General features: G+C 37.4%; 1 protein-coding gene across 6 annotated transcripts in view; it reads left to right on the top strand.

Annotated features, from left to right (window-relative positions):
• Window positions 1-20,452, top strand: part of LOC135086733 (potassium voltage-gated channel protein Shaker) — a 516,839-nt gene that overhangs the window by 432,231 nt on the left and 64,156 nt on the right. For 4 of the 6 annotated variants that reach the window (XM_063981514.1, XM_063981519.1, XM_063981513.1 and 1 more), the window contains exon 2: window positions 753-1,135. The exons of the other annotated variants lie outside the window; for them this stretch is intronic. In XM_063981514.1, coding sequence (XP_063837584.1) covers window positions 1,026-1,135 — 110 coding nt within the window. In that variant the 5' untranslated portion in view covers window positions 753-1,025. The remainder of the gene's footprint in view (window positions 1-752; window positions 1,136-20,452) is intronic. 6 annotated transcript variants of the gene reach the window in all.

Raw genomic sequence — 20,452 nt, 5'->3', positions numbered from 1 at the left:
TTAGCGTTAATTATTGTAATTTATGAGCGCTTCTTCTCTCCAAACGCAGGCACTTACCGCTTTGACAACGCAACGTCGACAAGTCTGCGCTCGGAGCACCTGGCTTTTAATTAGTTTTTGTTCCGCACCGCTGGCGCTAGTGTGCCGCAGATTTCGCCCGTTTAAAGGCGAGTGCTTAACTTGGTTTATTTTCGACGATATTTATGGTGCTACTACATTATTTAGTAAGTGGCTAAAGATCGCAGCGCGGAGTCGTGAGCTATGTGAAAGGAATGCTAGATGCCTTGTAAATTGGTAGGGGGTTAGCTCAAAGCTGTAATGATTTATATGATTCTGTTGTTTATCTTGTCGAAACCATTTTTGGAAATATTGGAACCACCAAAAGTGTGACATGGTTTGATCGGACCGAGACGCAACCACTTAACACGTTTTTCGATCCTTCTTTGTGAATTGCGACTGCTATGATCTTCGCAAACGTCCGCGTCACCAATAAACGGCCTTTATCCTATACGAAACTGTAATGAAAAATCCAACTAAAACGCCAGTCATCCACGTATTTTAAAATCCAAAAAAATTAACTTACTTTCCTCTGCTTCTTGAGCATTCGCCAAAACGTTCCCCCGTGCTGACGTCCCACAAAACTTTTTCGCGGCCAAATATTTAACCAGACTCGTTAACCCGCGTTGAAATGAAACCACTGTGACCGTGCTCCCCGTCCGACCGCCGAAACTTCTAACTCCCACTCCCCACAGATGCTGGCTACCACACAAACAGAGTTCAAGCGGGACCACACAACCTAGTTCCCGCTCACCATACTTATGACAAGATACAATAATAAAATTGTGATTTAGCTACACACTGTACCAAATGATGCGTCCAAATTTTTGAAATTAGCTTTAGGTAGTGATGCGTTAGTATAGTCAGGTTGTGATGTTAGGGATTAAAAACATGTGGGCCGTCCGGATGAGTGTGTGCCGGACGGAGTGAATGGTGTCCGGAGGGGGATGGGTGTGTGAGCGAGAGCGATGGCGGCCGTGGCCGGCTTGTACGGACTGGGCGACGAGCAGCGCGCTCGCCACCGCCGCGGTCAGGCCAACGCCGAGCGCTCCGAGTCCAGGGACGACAACACCGAAGCGTAAGTCCTAGACTTTAGTCATCATCATCATCATCTCAGCCACAGGACGTCCACTGCTGAACATAGGCCTCCCCCAATGCTTTCCATGTTGCCCGGTTGGTAGCGGCCTGCGTCCAACGCCTTCCTGCTACCTTTATGATGTCGTCGGTCCACCTTATGGGTGGACGTCCCACGCTGCGTTTTCCAGAACCTTGCTCCCCCATCGGCCATAGCCTTATACATCATACTAGTTCTAATTGCTATGTGACCCATCAGAAGCCAATGACCTTAAAACTACCATAAGATCTTTCTCGGTTCATCTCTTGGCTATCAGTCATTAGGCCACATTGGCATGGACCAAAAAAAAATGTCATGAGCCAGAGATTAGAGATAATTAGACTAAAATGCACCTGTGGTGGAATTGTGTAAAGCAATCGTAGTCATTTGACAGTTTATAACGTATGATAAAGTCAGATAAACAAAGCGTTTGACAGAATAATCGTACGATATGAACTGTCAAATGATAACGATTGCTTTATACAATTCCACCTCTGGTTCCTGGTGACAGTATTGTATTTTTTTTATCATGGACATAATTTCGTCTTCTGATGCGTCACAATGCAACTGTATTTTTAGAACGTGTAACGTGCTTTATTGTATTTCCTATAAACAACTATTACTTAAGTGAGTCTTTCACGAAAATGTTTGAATTCTGATGTTTTCACCTCCCTTGCCACGTGACTGCGCCATGGATAAATGATCCAAGTCGTTCCTACACAACTGTAATTTGTCACAGCGCGGGAAACCCGTCACAACAACTCAGCTCCTAATTATTGTTGTGTCGCTGCTTTCCTTCCATTAAATCTATTAAATCTCGCATGGTGTTCCTTGCAAAACACGTTGATTGCCTAGGAACAGTTACGTACTATGTCCGATCCAAATCAGCCAAAATACAGATCTACAGAGTGTCCCAGAATGGGTGAATCAAACTGCTAGGGGAGGTAGCTCTACTAATGTACTATCCCTAAACAAGATGAAAAAAAATAAAGCGCATAAGTACACAAAACATTTTTTTTTTAAAGTGAGAATAAATCAGCTTTGCCTAAGTAGGTATCTGGCTATAATTGCTGCGTTTGGAGTTTATTTGTACTTTTTTCTTACTAATATTAATTGTACATAATCGCTTCGTTTATTAGTAAACAAACTTTTGAAAATTATGACAAGATTTCGAGTTTAGAGCACATTATTTTAAAAAAAATCATATTTTTAGGGATAGTACATTAGTAGAGCTACCTCCCCTAGCAGTTTGATTCACCCATTCTGGGACACCCTGTATAAGAAATCAGATGACGTATATCGGATCTAGAACGTAAAGTACCTACCTAGCAAACCAGACCGTATCTAAATCGAATTCGAATCGGATGTTGAGTGAATACATAGCAATCCTCTCTTTACAGCTCGTAAATTGACATTTTCTATTACCTATTAACTTTACCACCACTATATCACGTTAGTTATTTAGCTGATTTATATGGTCTTTAATTAAACCGTGATGACATTTAGTGGCATTATAAATTACGTTGCACAATTCAAAAACATAATGCACCCGTGAGGTTAGGTAGTACTAACACGTATAACGAATAAAAGAGATTTAGAAAAGCAATGCTGCCTCCGAAAATAAGTTCCTCAGCAGTGACTAAGACGTGTACCTATATGTCTTATGACATGTGTGTATTGTGGTGCTCATAGTGACCCGGGGCTTATCTTGATAGAGTGCGGCTCGCCTAAGAGTGGTGTGGTGGTCTATAGTCAAATCACTCCGGGCTCGAGGTATACTCACTTGTTCTTTAGTTGGGTAACATTAACTTTGCTTCACCCTATATATCTAAAGTAATTGTTATTTTAAACCTGTGATTTTCATTCTAATTAAAATACAAAATGTTATTCTTCGTTCGTTCGTTTCAGCCGAAAGACGTCCACTGCTGGACAAAGGTTATTCTTGATAACTTATTTTTATTATCTTCTTTTTAAGAGAATCATTTTCAATGCCATAAGTACAAAACCGTCGAATAATTTTTCAATGCAAAATTATATTATAGAACCAAATAACCAAGTTTAAAAAAATGGAACGCTTGAAACATTAACACTATCGTTTGTTTTGTGTTATGCAAAACAAAAGACAATCATGAATTGTCAGTTGTAGGTTTTTGGTGGTGCATTCGTTCTCAACTTTACTCGTAGTAACAAAAGTTGGCATAGAAAGTAATTAATATATTGGTAAATGATTTGAACAATCTGTAAACTACCAGTTAAGTTGCTTTCATATTAATATTTTCGTAAATAAGTATTACATGACTGTTTGTATGATGACAACCAATAATTATGGCAGAATATTAGAATATAGAATAGGCTATATTATTATTAGAAAATACTAAACGTGCCATCTGTTCACGTCACAAACTTAAAATCAGATCGATATTAACGAGTTTAGTTTCGTCCTTCTAGTTGTTTCGGGAAAATGCCGGCCTTTGTTATTGGCTGCGGCATTACGGCCTTTGTGAAAGTTTGTAATATTACCGCTGTACTTATTATTTGTAAGTTAATTGGGTAAAAAACTAAACTTCACGATTTGTGCTGTCGGTCATTGATGGATGTTTTGTATTACAAATGAAGTATGGGCACAGAATACACTTTTACTTGTATTGCTTGAAGAAGAGTGATGACTCTATGAAATAAATTATTTAACAACTATAAGCACCACATATAAAAGGTTGCATATTACTTACGAGTACCTGGTACTTAATGCTAAAGTTGTATATATGTTTGTCTTATAACGATGTTTATAGCCGCATGACCTAAAGCTACTTTGGCTTACCTGGAGAGGTTAACAAGATTTATAGAAAGACTAGCGGCCGCCCGCGACTTCGTACGCGTGGATCCTTCGTGGGTGGAGTTTCGTAAAATCCTTTCTTAGCGGATGCCTACGTCATAACATCTACCTGCATGCCTTTCAGCCCGATCCGCCTAGTGCTTTGGGCTGTGCGTTCATAGATCACTATGTCAGTCAGTCAGTCAGTTACCTTTGAGTTTTATATATATAGATTTGTAGAGGTCCATAAAAACCTACTAACCTTACCTTTCAAAACTCGAGTGTAGACACACTATCAAAGACGATGTTAAAATTAACAACCCTTTGGTAGCACGAAGACGTTAGAAGACATTAAGAAGATTTCAACTAATGATGTTAATGAGGAGCGATAGTTAGCGACTGCGAATCTTAGTTTGTAACGTGTAGAAGCCAAACGTAAGTAACTGAATGTGAACTGCAAACGTGTGTTCACCAGGTTTGAGTTGCAGTTACAAGCTTTGCTCAGAGAGGTTCAGTGACTAACGAAATGTAAACGTCAGTTCCTGTAATTTGAGACGAGTGCAGACTGATGCACGGGACTTATTTCCACCTTTAGTTCTCACTTTTCAAATAATATCCCATATGATATTATGATTATTATAGATCTGCCTGTAGATTTGTCTTTAAAAAGTAATTAGTAAAAGGTAAAGCTAGTCCTGTGGAAAAGCTATGTTATCATTTAATTTGAATGATGTTGATAATATCATTAACAACATCTGTAACTGCAATCGATTGATGAATGCAAGTTGCAGCTATACTTTAAAGGACGAGTATTTCTAATTAATTGTCAGATTGTTAAATCGGGACAGAATAGACAATGAATAGACAGATAGAATGGACAGAATGCTATACCTTGTTATAATACACTTAATATTAGATTTTTCAGGAGTCATTAATGTGTCGAGCAAAAAAATAGTTTTATGCCCTCATATTACGTTTTAAAAAGCAACAAATACGTTATTTTAACGTGGGTAGTCTTGCAAGTTGCACCACTCTTATGCAAGTCACATAGCACCATTCTGTACTGGCCTTAACAACACTTTTTGAAACTCCCACCTGCCTCGAGTCAGCAATGTGGAGCCGTAATAGAATACTGCCGCGGATCGGATACTGCAAATATCCGCCATTCAGCCGTCAAAGGCTTACTCCGGCTGAGCCGTATACAGCTTCGGAACGACAAAGACGGCTCTAGTGCATCTTTGAGCCAGTAATGCACTGGCTCAGCGTGTTATTAGCTGAGTGGGCGGGTATAATGATGTGCTGGAAATCTAAATATATATAACTCAAGGTGACTAACTGACTGACTGACTGACATAGTGATCTATCAACGCACAGCCCAAACCACTGGATGGATCGGGCTGAAATTTAGCATGCAGGTAGATGTTATGACGTAGGCAGACACTAAGAAAGGATTTTACGAAACTCCACCCCTAAGGGGGTAAAACGGGATCCACGCGTACGAAGTCGCGGGCGGCCGCTAATAGTTGTTTATAATTCGATTCAATTGGTTTCAGTAAATAAATATCCGATAAAAAATTTATAGCAATTTTTTATTATGAGTATGCAGGCTCTTTCTAAGGTACTTATACACGCCCCAATTAAAGTTAGTCTTTTAACCACTTCGGGACATATCAACTGGTGCTGAGAAGTAGAAACGGAAGAAACTCAGATTAATGTTCCAACTATCATACTAACTACAAAATGCTTAACAAAATAAATATTATATTATTCTGATTAATTCGTTGCGGATTTGTAATTAGCTAACCCCCCCGGGACTACACAAACTTCACTAACGGGGTATTATAGACGCCTAAGCTGTAGGTATTTCCTAGTTATACAGAAGTTGCAGTGATGAGAACTAGCGGGGATTAGTCTCGTTCAGTCTCTAACTAGCTTGCTTCTAGCTTGCGGGACTATTCCCACCTCTCGTTCCCACCGCTGCAACTCCTGTGTAGCCAGGACCTACAGCTTGACCGCCATAAAAACCCAACCAGTGAAGGTCAAGTTTGTCCCGGGGGAAAGTTAAACTGTCATTGAACCCGCAACGAAATTAATTAGAAGAACAGAGTTCGAAGTTTTGCTTCTAGCTTGTAAAGTCAACAGCATATTAGGTCACCTATTAAAGTACCATAGAGTTGAGTTTAGTGTACTATGGTCTGTACTATAACAATTATAACCATTCGGTAACCATACCGTTGAAGTCTATGACGGCCTACCAGGCTACGTTGCCGCAAAACTGCTAATCTATTTAATGAAATTAATCCAAAAATCCCAAACTAAAACTGGATACTTTTATCCATATAGATTAACACCCGTATTCACAAACATTACTATGAGGTCTCACAGTGCGTGTGAACGCAAAGGGTTACACACGAACCTATCACACAGCTCTATTCAACGCTGTGGCATTTCTGTGACAGACTGCAATACACGTGAGGAAAAACCGCGGGCAAAGCGACATAAATATTATGAACAAGAGTATTCTGAACGTATTTTTATTACAAAAATGGGTGTAGAGAACTTTAATGTCGTGTTGCGTTCCGGTGACGGATTGTGGCGTTAATTATGTATGAGAGTGTAACGCTGCAACTTCTCACGCCACTCCACGCTGTATTTATTACACTTACGAGCACAACGGAGTGACCGCGGCTTACGAGTGGCGCTGGGTATGGAAAAGTTTTAATCGTTCGTTCGTTTCAGCCGAAAGACGTCCGCTGCTGGACTAAGGCCTCCCCCAAGGATTTCCACAAAGACCGGTCCTGTGCCGCACGCATCCAGGCACCTTCCACGACCTTCACCAGATCGTCGGTCCACCTAGTGGGAGGCCTGCCCACGCCACGTCTTCCGGTTCGTGGTCGCCAATCAAGAACTTTCCTGCCACAGCGGCCATCAGCTCTACGAGCTATGTGCCCCGTCCAAAGTGTTAATATCAATATAATTATTGTCTTTTTTATATTAACTTAGAGTTTTAGAACAATATTCTGACACCTTTTACACTAACTGTAATTACAAGGATATGAACTAGTTTAAGGCTGGGTTGCACCATCTTACTTTAAATTTAACAAACGTCAAAAGTCTGTCAAACTCCATACAAAAAACACCGGTTATCGTTATAGCTACGATTTTAATAATGTGGTGTAACTCAGCCTATGAAATGTATATTGAATCTTTGCAAAAAATGAAATATCTATGTAAGTTCAAAATTATCCATACCTACCTAGTTTGGTATACTCATGTAAAAGGGTCTACCTATATAATACTAATATTTATTTAAATATATCAAATTACCAACTTTTCTCTGTTTATCATTATCTTTCAATCCCATAAGTTTCACTAAAGTTTCTTTGAAAAACATTCCTTGAAGATCTGGCAAATTCAATTCAATTCAGATGAAGCCTATAAATAAAAGTAAAGACTGCTTTATCTCTCTCACACCCAGTAAACTATTTGTGGGCACACTCTCGTCCTTTCCGTTTCACTCCGCTAGGGATGTCACGTACGACTTAACAATAATTGCCTTTGTGAAACCGTCAGTAGAACAAAAGATAAATAAAACATACTCGTAATAACGTTCTCACTTTGTTCTTCGTTTCAGATAAGCTTCTTTCCGTATTAATCTTTTCCTCAAAAACCTTTGATCTTTAAACATAATTAGCATTGTCAGATTAATGTTACAAAGAAACCAAAAAATACGATACATTTTTATTCTAAATTACTTGCTTTTGTAAATACAGGAAGTATCATTTTTACTTTTAGTTCGTTCTAAATTAATACGCTAATGATTTAGCATTAAATACATTATTAAATTAATACCTCAATAAATATATTTTTAATGTTTTAGTAATATCAACCTTCTCTCATTCATTTTAGGGTTAGAGGAACCTCTCGTAGCAAGCCTCTCTCCCGTCAGTGAGCTACAGTCTACGAGCTACGAACTTCGTAGCAAATTCGTAGCAATTCGTAGCACTACGCTAATTCTTATACTACGAAAAGTTGGGTTGCTTATGCAAACCGCTTGGACAAGTTAAAATTAATGTTTAGTTTAAAAATGTATTGCCTTAGAAATAATATGTATGAATGTATTCATATTGATAACAAAAGATGTCTAGAACATGGAGATACAATATTATGGCTCAATAAAGCTAATGGTTTCCACGTTTTTCATAGATGATGGCTCAGAGTTTCATATTTTAATTCGGTATGCTCAAAAAACAAAATTATTAGGTACGTATGTATGTATGACTCGAAACAGAAGAGAACTCCGAAATATTCTCTCAGACATTTTGCGGTGTTGTGCCATTTTGCCGTCCAATTTCATCCTTCCCATCCTTCCCAGCTCGTACGTAGCCTTCAGGGGTCGAGGTCAAAGGCATGGGATGCAAAATACGGGAAGTAACAAGTCTGATGAATACCAATGCTCGATATTGTCTTCAACTGCTACCATGAGCGATATTAAAAACGCTATGTTATATTCATACGTTCCGCGCTTGCTACGCTATGAATCCAGTTTTATTCAAGCTCAGATTGTCGGTTCCCGAAATTAATTGTATGAAAAATACTTTGTTTTGTGTAATATTGAGCTGCATTTTATTAAGATATTTATAATGTTGCCTGAAGATTGTTTAGGCTAGTTATTAACTAATGCAAATAAGGAAAATGATTTTTAAAATTTTCAAAGTTCATGTTTTAAATACATTGTCAATTTTAGTACACCCTGTCTTTAGTACTCTTCCCGAATGGTATGACATATAGGTAGTGTAAAATAATTGTTTGAATTTGTTTCTTGTTTGTTAACTATTTACTCTATTATCACAATAGTGTTAAGCAATTCATTTTTTTTCCTTAATCTTTCCATATTGTATGCCCATGCGGCGGAACACAGTTGATCTATTACAAAACTGTATGACCTGACATATTATGTACAGTCGCGGAATGAAAAGGTTCGTCACCTTAGTGTCGGTTTTCGCTTGCACTAGGTACTGTAAGAGTCAAACCTGCCAACATAACCGTGCAAGAAACATTTACTGCTAACATTTAAATAAATATGACGTTTGCCAACGAATAAGGTTTTGCTTGTTTATTTTTCTATCCCATCAGTGCAATGTTACAAAATGTAGTTTTTTTTTATTTAATAGATAATGGCAGGTTGAACCAACAAGAAGGTTTTAGTTTGTCAATCATAATAATCTTCTTGACAAGTTAAATCGTCAAACAACTTTGATCTGAATAATTTTGAACTTTACTGACGAACAGTTAAAGATTATTTTCACTAACTCGAGATTATTCTGTAACATAGTTTCAAAAGGTAATAATTATGTGCTCGCGATTCGTTGAAGGAATCAATTTGAAAACTGACGAACCTTTTCATTCCGTGACTGTACCTGTGATTTCACAATATACACAATTTGAATATGAATTTTCCACGATGCTACATGCTCAATATAGCGAAATATCACCCCATATCACCGCTCAAAATGAAATCCACATGGAAAAATGTATTATCGCGTTGTAAGTTATGGGTGTCAGTACAAAATAACAGATGGCGCTATCGGAATCTCAGTTCGGGAAACCAAATACTGGCTCGCGTGAAAAATTACAGGGTTGCCACCTGGCGTGAAATACCAAACATTTTATTGTAAAAGATAAAATCTGGTGTAAATTTTAATATTTTATGAGTTTTTTTATTAATTTTGTATGTTTACATCGTGTTAGGGTTCAGCCGACCCATCAGAACTACACAGTCATAAATTATCGCAATACAACGAAAACGTTGTGAGATAACACATTATCTCAAAATCTTCTTGTATCTCAAGCGAGTTGGAAACTCTTGCTGTAAAAACAAACCAGACTTTTACATAATAAAAGGCCGATTTATGTAAAATGACTGCGTAGAATCAATGTCGCCATTTGACGTCATACTTCCGATATGCCAGGCAGTCGTGAATATTTTTTACACCTATCACATCGTGTATCTTAATCTTATTTCAACATAACTCATACTTTGATCCGACATCAGATTAGATGTAACTGCTCACAAATCATCCTTTTTACGTAGCTGTGTGATGTTATGAGTGCTCAGTGAGCAAAATGATCTACTTATTCATTCTCAAAACGACTCCGCGAAGAATCATTTTGAACGTTCGCGACGTTCGCGCCGAAACCCATTCGGATAGGTGTGATCTATTAAGCCTGGGAACGTATTTTTGAGACATTCGCAGTGTATCGTGTGCGATATGAATGTATAATACTCTCGATGTCACACATCGATATGTCACAGTCACACATCGGTAAAACAGTGGAAATCAGTTCTTCTATGAAATTTTCATGTCTTAACTGTTCATTCAGCCAAAAAGATGGATAACAAAATTACCAAAAGCTTGAAATCATTACAGAACGAGTAATAAGCCCGTGTTATTCATCCTCAACATCTTCGTAGAATCAACTTCCGATGTCCACCGTCTGTTGAATATTTTATACCACCAACCCAAGTAGTCAATTGGGAATACAATTATATTGACCTCCTCCTGAAGTTGAAAGGTGTAGTAAAAAGTCCTACCCAACAACACACGTGAACCGGTCAGTCGGAATTGGAATAAACGTTCGAAAACCGAATCTGTTCGGTTCCGGTTTGACCACTCGTAGTATGCAAATGTGTGCAATTTCGCATGCGAATTGTGATTCTGGTGCTTCCAAAATACTCCCCCTCAAACCGTGGTCCTCGTGGAACATAATAAAGAACCATTTTTCTTACAACGTTTATTGCCCGGATTCCACGACGATATTGGAAACATTATATCGGAGCCGCTGGTTTGAATATCGCCGGCAAATAAGTTTTGGATTCGATATCTGAATAAAAGAAATGGAATGTCCAGTGAAGCATAAATAGTGGGTTGAAACTTTGACAAACAACTTTAAAGTTCAAGCCCATGTCTGGGACAGCTGGGCAATAAGTTTTTCTGTTGTTTGTATGCAATAAGATGTAGACTTTAGTTCGCACTGAACTTTATCCAGCTGCCTGATTTGTCAAAGAAAATAGTATCTGTCTCGGAAACTTTGTATTGGAGAGAAAGAAGAAGGTTGTAATGTTCATAAAGTATACATTTACATACATTAGTAGGTATACTTACTGAACTAAATTGAGCAATATAGTGATGTAGAGTCCACCAACTTATAAAATAAACACCTTCATACTACCTATTGTTTGATCGAATTACTTTTTAAGTAACAATCAAAATAGGTATCAATCCTCAACTTTAAGCTACTAATTATGTATTTTAATATTACTTCGATGACTTCGAACAACACTTTTATCGTTGTTATTTTAAAATAATATTTACCCAAATTCTCGAGACTGTTACAAGCGTGTTTTGAAGTGTTATTATTTACTGTAGCTCTTACAAATGGTTGCATCCATCGTCTTTTCAGTGCCTCACTCAGCAGCGCCCGTATAATCGCTCCTTGACTTCCCAAACTGTGAGCAGAATTCGTCTAGAAGCCACTTTGGCCGAACTACCAACTTGTGGTACTTAAGGCGCATGCTGCGGGCATGTGCTCGCTGACATTAGCGTATATCAACAGTTGGGGTATTTAGTCAAATAGGATGGCACATTATATGAGCCTGTTTGAAACAATAAAATAATAGTATTATGTGTTTTCAACTCTACAATTTAATTATTTCAACTCATTTTTTGAAGATTATAAAAAGCCAGCAGCAGAATTTAGCTAATGTAAAATTAGATTGTCTAAAGCTACAGTTTTCTTGAAAAACATTCAATTGGTTTTGACTAACGTATAAGAAACTACTGTTTCAACTATGATTATAATTTGATCCTTCATTAAATTAGTCTTACTGTGGTATCTCGAAATAATAACAATAATAATAAAGCAATACTCGTATAGAACCCTCTCCACGCGAATATATCAAGCCCTAAAATAACTTTGGGTACAAAATAAACTAAGCGCGGAGTAGTAACAAGTAAGTAGTGTGTGGAATTAACTGATCCCTTTACTATTTATTTAAGTGTAACAGAGCTCAGTTCATTAATGCGTTAACATTAATAACGTAACGAACAGAGATGGCGCTACTAAGTCCCAATTACACTTAACAAGTCCCAGGGGTTGCGGGTTCGATTTCATATCGAATTTTCTTATACTGAGTGGGGATCTGCGTCTCGAGTGCAATAAGAGATGTCTTAGATTGTATAATGGCTTCTTTTTCAACTGATAAGGTTATATTTCCATACTAGTGGCCGCCCGTGATTTCGTACGCGTGGACCCCGTTTAACCCCGTTTTTTAATTTTGGAAAATTCCGTCTTAACGAGCACCTACGTTCTAAAAGGAACTCCCATGCAAAATTTGAGACTTCTAGCACTTGTAGTATCTGAGAGTGAGTCAGTCAGTGACCTACTCAGATTTGCGTCGCATACCAAGGCAATGTCTTGCTAGGTGACTTGACTAAACACTTCTCGACTTCTTTGTATAACTTTTGTAATTAGCTAACCGGCAAAGATATCAGAACGCCCAAGTTAAATTCTCTAGTCATTGCACACTAAAATAATCACATTTATCGAAATAATATCGTGCATAAAGAAGAAACAAAGCATTTACAATTTAAACAGCCTGCCGCATCGCGGGACTAACTCCGCTAACTTTAAAATAGGTTTAATTATATTGTCAAAAGATATAAAGCCTGTAGACTTGGAACGTTCCGCCATCAAAGAAATTGTTAAGCAAACAAATAATCAGAATGGACTGTCACCGCTTCAGTTGGAAATAAAAAGAGAACTTGAAAATCTTTGTAAATAATTGGACAGTTGTTAGGGAATTGTTCTGTTAAAAAACTTTGAACGTTGAAGCATCGAGATTTTATTTTTTAGTAATAGATACGGACGTATTGGATAACAAGACATATTGTGATTTAACAAAATAGTTCTAAGGAGTTTTTGATAATCATCAATCGCTATTCATGAGCATTGTAGTACGCCATGATCCTTGTTTGATAATTTTATGAGCTTTTTAGTGTCTGACATGGCTCAATCGGCAATTGCTAAACGTGCACCAAGCACTGAAGCTACAAAGTTATTGTCACTATTTTTTATTTTACTAACTACTAACTTTTATATTGTCCTAATGTCATTGCCATACATACTTGTAATACTGGGCATTTAAAAAATAGTTATTCAACAAATAGTGATTGACACATCCTCGAAACTGTGATTGTGGCTTGATGACTCTTTGTTTTAAAAGATTTCTTTCTTAGCCGTTTCCCATAAATTTTATACTCGCTCCTTATTTCGAGCGCTATACCAAGCACCTCGGTTCAAAAGGTTGGCTCTGTTGTGGTGGACGCGCCCCACATTTTTATAAAGACTTTACTTTAAAGGTACTGAATGGGACCGAGGTCAAAAGGATAGCCGTAATGGTCCATTAGTTCAAGCTATTTTTGAATCATCGCCGAGCACATAATAATTATAACTAAAATCGCTTCCCAGCGCTAGAACCATAACGCGATAAATGGTGTTGTTTCGATTTGGTATCTGGTATGTGTGAGATCTTTTGTGGTACACAATTTATTCCTATACTAGCGGCCGCACGCGACGTCGTACGCGTGGATCTCGTTTTACCCCCTTAGGGGTTGAATTTTGCAAAATCTCGTCTTAGTGAGCACCTATGAGACATCTTGCTATAGCACTTGTAGTTTCTGAGTTTTCGCTTTTATAGATAAATAGATAGAGTTAACTAAATTTTTAACAAATAAAAGAAGATGTTAAGAAGCTTACACATCACAAACATTTCAATCTTTGTTTTATTTGAAGCACAGATTCACGGCAATCCAGAGACGGGAAGGTCCCAAATAATCCACATAATCCGCACCGAAGTCACAAACAATGTTCATCTTTTATTTGTTAGTAAAAAATTAAGAAAATGTTGGCCAAAATAAAAAAATATAATATATAAAATAAAATATATAAATATATAAAAAATAGTGTCCTGATAATATTTATGGCTTGATTTGTTACATTTCATACTTCGTAATCTTTTAAGTAGGAAAAAAATACCTCTCTATGTATGGGCATTGGATATACTTATTCAAAAGCTAAAAAGTATAGAGTTTATACTTAGAAAATCATTTATTTTTGTTGGCAACATTAAAAAAGCGCATGAGTACTACAATTATCTGAAATTAAGAAAGTATAATATTATAATTCTAACGCTCCTATTATCTAGTCTATTCATATTTGGCAACACGAACTTCTATTTTACCGTACTTTTTTACTGGATTTTAATATCCAGTTGAGGATAAAATAAAATTGCTACGACAATGGAAATGTCAAAATTAGTCGCTCTGTCAGATTAGAATGTGGGTAGTTTTATCACTCGAGTGTGTCCCGGCGACAACTTTACGTAAGGCAGGACTCATTACTGCCGCCCTCTCAGCGAAAATGTCCTCCGAGGGGGAGGGGAGGGAGTTGTTGTATTTTGTCCTTTATTATGAAACAGATCGGCACCGCAGGGTTATTATCTCACAAAATATGAAAGTGCTCTATTTCTCAAGTGTTGTTCAAAGCCAAAGCACACTTACGTTGGAAAATGACAACATTTTTCATGAACATCATTTTAGTTTTTTAATTAAAGGAAAAAGTTTCGATAACTGGCACAGTAGGTCGCTTCGTTTCCCAACTAACGAATTGTAATTCATACTTAGCTGGCTGTAGATTTGGTAACCATTTTTCATATGCCTTGTTTATATTGTATGGTTTTTGCTTCATGCCAGCAATGTGCTTTAATTTAAAAATGCTTTTGCGAATGTGAATAACATTTTTATGAATGGTCCTAAACCTAAACAAACAATTCCTCATTTACGCAAGTGCCTTCTACTTATTCAATTTGAAACAACACCAAAATTGAAGCCTTAGCGTTAAACTGTTCATTAAAAGATGGTCATTAAACGAATTGTTTGAATAATTCACAAACGCGGTGTCCTTGAAACACGCATTCCCAAGCTCCCGCCATCTAGTGGAGAGTGGTGGAACCAACAAGCGACGCTAGCGCCACCAGCAAGAGCGTACTTTTCCGGAACTAAATGTTTTTCAGCTACTGTGAACTGGTTTCACTTTTCAGTGCGCTTTTCCGAGCGATGTTGAACATTGTTGCTACCATCCGCTAGATGGAGCTGGCTGTTTAAAGCAGTGTAACATAGATGGCGCTGTGTGTTGCAAGTTTCCATTTATTTTACGCCATAATGAAGGAAACTGATGGCTTTCTCAACCCACTGTGACGCAACCGGGGATTTTGTCAACGAAGCGATTGTAAGCTATTTTTGATGCGCCCTTCACACGGACAGTTGTTTTTAAACTGTTTCAATTAACACTTTTATGCGTGTGTCTACGTTTGTAACAGTTCTGACTTACTGCCATTCATACAGCTTCTGTATCACATTTGTACAGATTCTAAAATAAGATAATACTGGCCATTAATATTTTGTTAAAGAAAGTATACTGTGACCCGCAGCAAATCTCCGTTAAACACGAGTTTAAAATTTTAAGACATTTCCTTACTAAATGTAATATGTTAGTTAGGCGTAGGTACACCATAGGTAAATGATAATATCTATTTTTAAGTTTAATCAACAGAACAATATTTTTAATCATCTACAAAAATATTTATAAGTAATCCACTGACCACAAAAGTATAATAAAATCAACCTTGAATGGATAAGTACCAACCAAGTTTATGGTCACAATGATGCACATAATAATAAATTAAGACGATCGCATCTGCGACCTTCGAGTAAGATAGGATCAAGGTCCAATAGATATAATTGAAAAAAATAATTACAATTTTTAATAAGTAGTGTTGCTCTTGAACCATCCAAGCCATTTCATTGAAAAAATAATTACAACTCATAATAAAAATATCATCGCTCTTGAAATAATACACGTGTATAAAATTATATAAATAATGTAAAACCAATAACTTTTAAAGCGTCTATAAGTGTATCATTATAAAAAAATAACGCAAGAAGGTGATATTATTGTCTTCCTTGCAATAACATGCAACGTTATTTTTAATTCTTTTTAGTGGTCACTTCTATGTGTAATGTAGGTATTTAAAAACATTAACCATGCTAGCGGCGTTACGCTTCCATACAAAATGACAAACGCTACGTTACTAATTTTAGTAAAAACTAGCGGCCGCCGCCCGCGACTTCGTACGCGTGGATCCCGTTTTACCCCCTTTAGGGGTGGAGTTTCGTAAAATAATTTCTTAGCGGATGCCTACGTCATAACATCTACCTGCATGCCAAATTTCAGCCCTATCCGTCCAGTGGTTTGGGCTGTGCGTTGATAGATCACTATGTCAGTCAGTCAGTCAGTCACCTTTGAGTTATATATTTAGATTTAGATAATTTATGTAAAAACGCTGCTTACGCTTAAGACAGTCAGGTGATAGCTACTAGACACCGCACTGCAGTGGCATTACTCGCTAGCTTTCGGGGCATCATTTGCGCAGAATGTGCTTTGTCAAATTAGATAGTAATACTGGCTGTGCCCGCGACTTCGTTGCACCCCTTAGTATTACTGTAGTATTACATAACGATATAAAATGTTACGTCGTATTCTCAGACCTACTGAATACACAAAATGTCAGAAGAATCAGTCAAGTTCGGAAGAGTTTTGTTACACTGTGACACGAAAATTTTATATTAGGTAGGTAAATTAGATTACTTCCCGTAATATCGCTCGTATTGACAGTGCCGTGTGTCGTCTTGTTTAATGATACCAAACTACCCATCCACACTAACTTAGTTTAGCACGCTCGCGTATTTGTAAAACGTTTATTTTAATAAATATATATTTTTTTAGTTCTAAGTTCTCATGTAAGTGAAGTAATTCTTATGAGAATAAAGTTTCTTTACCCGTAATATGAGAATAAGCACAAAAGCGTAGTATTTGTCAAATTATCTAAAACCAGAATAGACTTCGAGTTACCATCATTATTATTTAACGCCCGGATTCACAAACGATGCTTGCTTATGTGAAGCAGTACAGCGTTGAATAGTTCTTGTGTCACCCTGTGCATCCACGTGCAATGTGAGATCTCATAGTAATGTTTGTGAATACGGGCGTAAGCATAGAAGCGTAGTATTAGTCAAATTATCTAAAACCAGAATAGACTGACTTGCATTCGATTGAAGTCAAAGAATGGAAAAATTGTTAATTTAGTTACAACTCCCTCAGATTCTGATATAACAGGTAGGTTACATTTATCCATAGCAAAGGCAACACGAGACTCACTAAAACTAATGTTTTCGATTTCTCAATGTCGAAAGCTGCCTGCAATACACGTCGTTAGATATCGTTTATAACCGCACGATTCTCAATCTTATTGTCTTAGAAATACGATCAATGTGCTATTGTGAATTCGCTCGCGTCACTGCATTTTAAACTTCGACCTTAACTCGTTGAGATAGAGCGACTTATAAATTGTGCGGTCGAAGCCATCTGTCACTATCACGGCCGACTACGGAGGTAGTTTCGTAGCTGCTACGGGGTTCGTAGCACAGAAATGCTTGGAATAACTTCCGATTATGTGAAAATTGCTATTTTTGAAGTACTAATACTACGAAGGGACTTAAGAGTACAAATCTGTCTTAAAGATTTTTGAACCAAAAAGAAACATAAGATAAGTCTATCCTCTTCTACGATAGTTGTCTGAAGGCATCCATTGTGGCGCGGGCCACTAGTCCGTGCATTCCGCTCACGTGCCCTGCTCACTGCCAGTTTAACTTAGCAGTTTTGCGCCCACATCCGTGCTATTAGTTTTTGTTAGAACTTTGCTGGTACTTATACTCTATCAGTTGCTTGAAACCTTTTAAAACTTTATTTTTAAAATGGGAGAGCTTAAATTGAGGCTTCTGGATTAATCCAAAAGATTAATCCAGAAGCCTCAATTTCAAGCTTTAAAATAGGATATGGCACATATTTCTGTCATATTAACCAACAACTTTGTAACGTCTAAACTCACCAAACCATCGAGTTTTATAAGTTGAAATAAAACAGAAGTAAAACCATATTTTCTTTTTGCAGTTGGATTAAACCATCACCTTGAACTTGTCAAACAAACCAAGGTTTCTTACATGAATCCAAACGTATGATTAAAAATGGTTTTAAAATCTTCTGGCTGCGGCCAATTTCCCTCAATTAAGTGTGATTAAATCTATCAAAGTTACTGCCAAGAATACAGGCGAACGATATGAAATTGGCCACGTCATATTGTGTGATGTGCAGCTCGAACAGCATGCAATGGATTGGATAAGAGCTTTAATCGGTTAGCTTGTTTGTCTAAGAATTGTTAACGTCACCTTTGTACAGCTCAGCCTAGGCGCAGACCACCGATTTTTAGTTGGCCGATAGTTGGATCGGCCTGTTAAGTTGTTTTTTTTTTTTTTTGTTTTTTTTTATTTATTGTTCACAAAAGGATACACATCTATATATATAAAAATGAAACCCGTTTCGCGTTGTCACGGCATCACGTGTGAACGGCTGAACCGATTTCGATAATTCTTTTTTTTAAATGTTTGTGGAAGTCCAAGGATGGTTCTTACGGAAAAAAATATTAAGAAAATCTCTACGCTAAGGCGGTACGAAGTTCGCCGGGTCAGCTAGTCAAATATAAAGATACACTTGCCAAACTGCATTACAGTTTGTCGGCAATAGTTCTCGTCCTTAGTTTTTTGTTTTCGGGCTCAGTTGCACCAGCCTACTTCAACCGTTACCATAGCAGTAACTGGGTGTTTTTTGTATGGAATTTAATAGATTTTTGAAGATTATTAGAGTTACAGCAAGATGGCGCCACCTAGCCCGAGCATTTATTGTGTTTCCTGCTAATTACTACACTATACTACTTATATTATACTTGCGCACATTACACCGATTTGGTATCGGTCGATTCTTCATACAATGAATCGAGCCCAACTATCGTCCAACTAAAAGTCGGTGGTCTGCGTCTAGGCTTAGGCTTCCTTCTAGCAATATAACAATATGTAGATTAAAGAAATAAAATTTATGGTTTTCTCTATCCAAAAGAGCAACCATTATATTATTATAAAACCATCTCACGGTCATAATGATTCAATATTTTTATGTTAATAGTCTTCTTACGAAACCTTTTTGACTAATCTTATACATAACTCTCCTTCTGGCACGGTCGCTTAAAAATACCGTAAATACTGTATCAAATCAGTATAAACCTAGCAATAGATATAAGCATCCTTCTGTTACATATTTAAAGGTATACTAATTTCTAATTAGCATTATTGTACTCTCAATTATTACCTTAAGACTTTATGTTACGCTACCTGCATTACGGTTCAAATTAAACCCATATGTCACCGCGTGCGTATCGTCTCGCTAAAGCAAGCTTCCTGGAACGTCCAGCCAGCGCGGCGCCGTAGAAAGGGGGTACCCCCCACCACCGCCACCCTTATTTTCGGGACCGCCTGCTCAGTGCTCCCTGAGCTTCAGGAGAGAATACACGCTTGCACGGATGAATAAACACTGTAGAGCTTCTATTGTCTCCACTTGAGGTGGAAATGGAACGCTTGCAGGGAAATGCTTGTCAAAGGAAACGTTACCTCAAAACGAATATTTAAGTTCCGTATCTTTTGAGCCATCTAAAATAATGAGATATTTAAAGAAAGGTCAGGCTTGAATCACTTGAGGCTAACGTGTTGGTTTACTTCCTTTTGTCCATGATTATTATTACTGTCAATCGAACCTAACATTTTTTTAAATAAATTGATACGAGTAAATCAGTAACTTGAACTGTGGCGAAAATATTTAAGAGAAATTAAGAAAACAATAAGTACTTTACTTTATTCTGTACTAGCTTTTGCCCACGGCTTCACCCGCGTGAAATTAAATTTAACCCAGATCATTATAAATTATAGCCTATGTTATTCTGATGTAGTTATAAACAATAGTACTGTAAAGTTTCATCAAAATCCGTTCAGTAGTTTTTGCGTGAAAGAGTAACAAACATGTTAACGTTCATACAAATTTCGCATTTATACTCGTAATATTAGTAGGATGGGTAGAAATAGTACCTAACTACTTAGCTTAAAAAGCGACCGTTTGCTGTCCGTATTTTCTATCTATTTTTCTCTACATAACAATACCCCAAAACATACTTTATTGATACATTTTATCGTTTTCTTAAACGAGCTTGTTGAAAGCAAATTCCCTAGTCGCTTCACACTACGCCGCCGCATGCAATTTTAAAATGTAAATGTCGTCCCTGGCCCGTGGATGAAGGCAAGCTTACAGCCCACGTGAAAAGCCATCAAGTCGTAGGCGTAGTCTGAAGAAAATAGACGAACTTGCATTATACTACCAATATTCGCTCATCTTTGGTAGAGAGTGTAGGA

Source organism: Ostrinia nubilalis, chromosome Z (assembly GCF_963855985.1).
Source record: "Ostrinia nubilalis chromosome Z, ilOstNubi1.1, whole genome shotgun sequence".
NCBI lineage: Eukaryota > Metazoa > Arthropoda > Insecta > Lepidoptera > Crambidae > Ostrinia > Ostrinia nubilalis.
The sequence above is the reverse complement of the archived record's forward strand: the minus strand, read 5'-3'. Positions and strand labels throughout refer to the sequence as shown.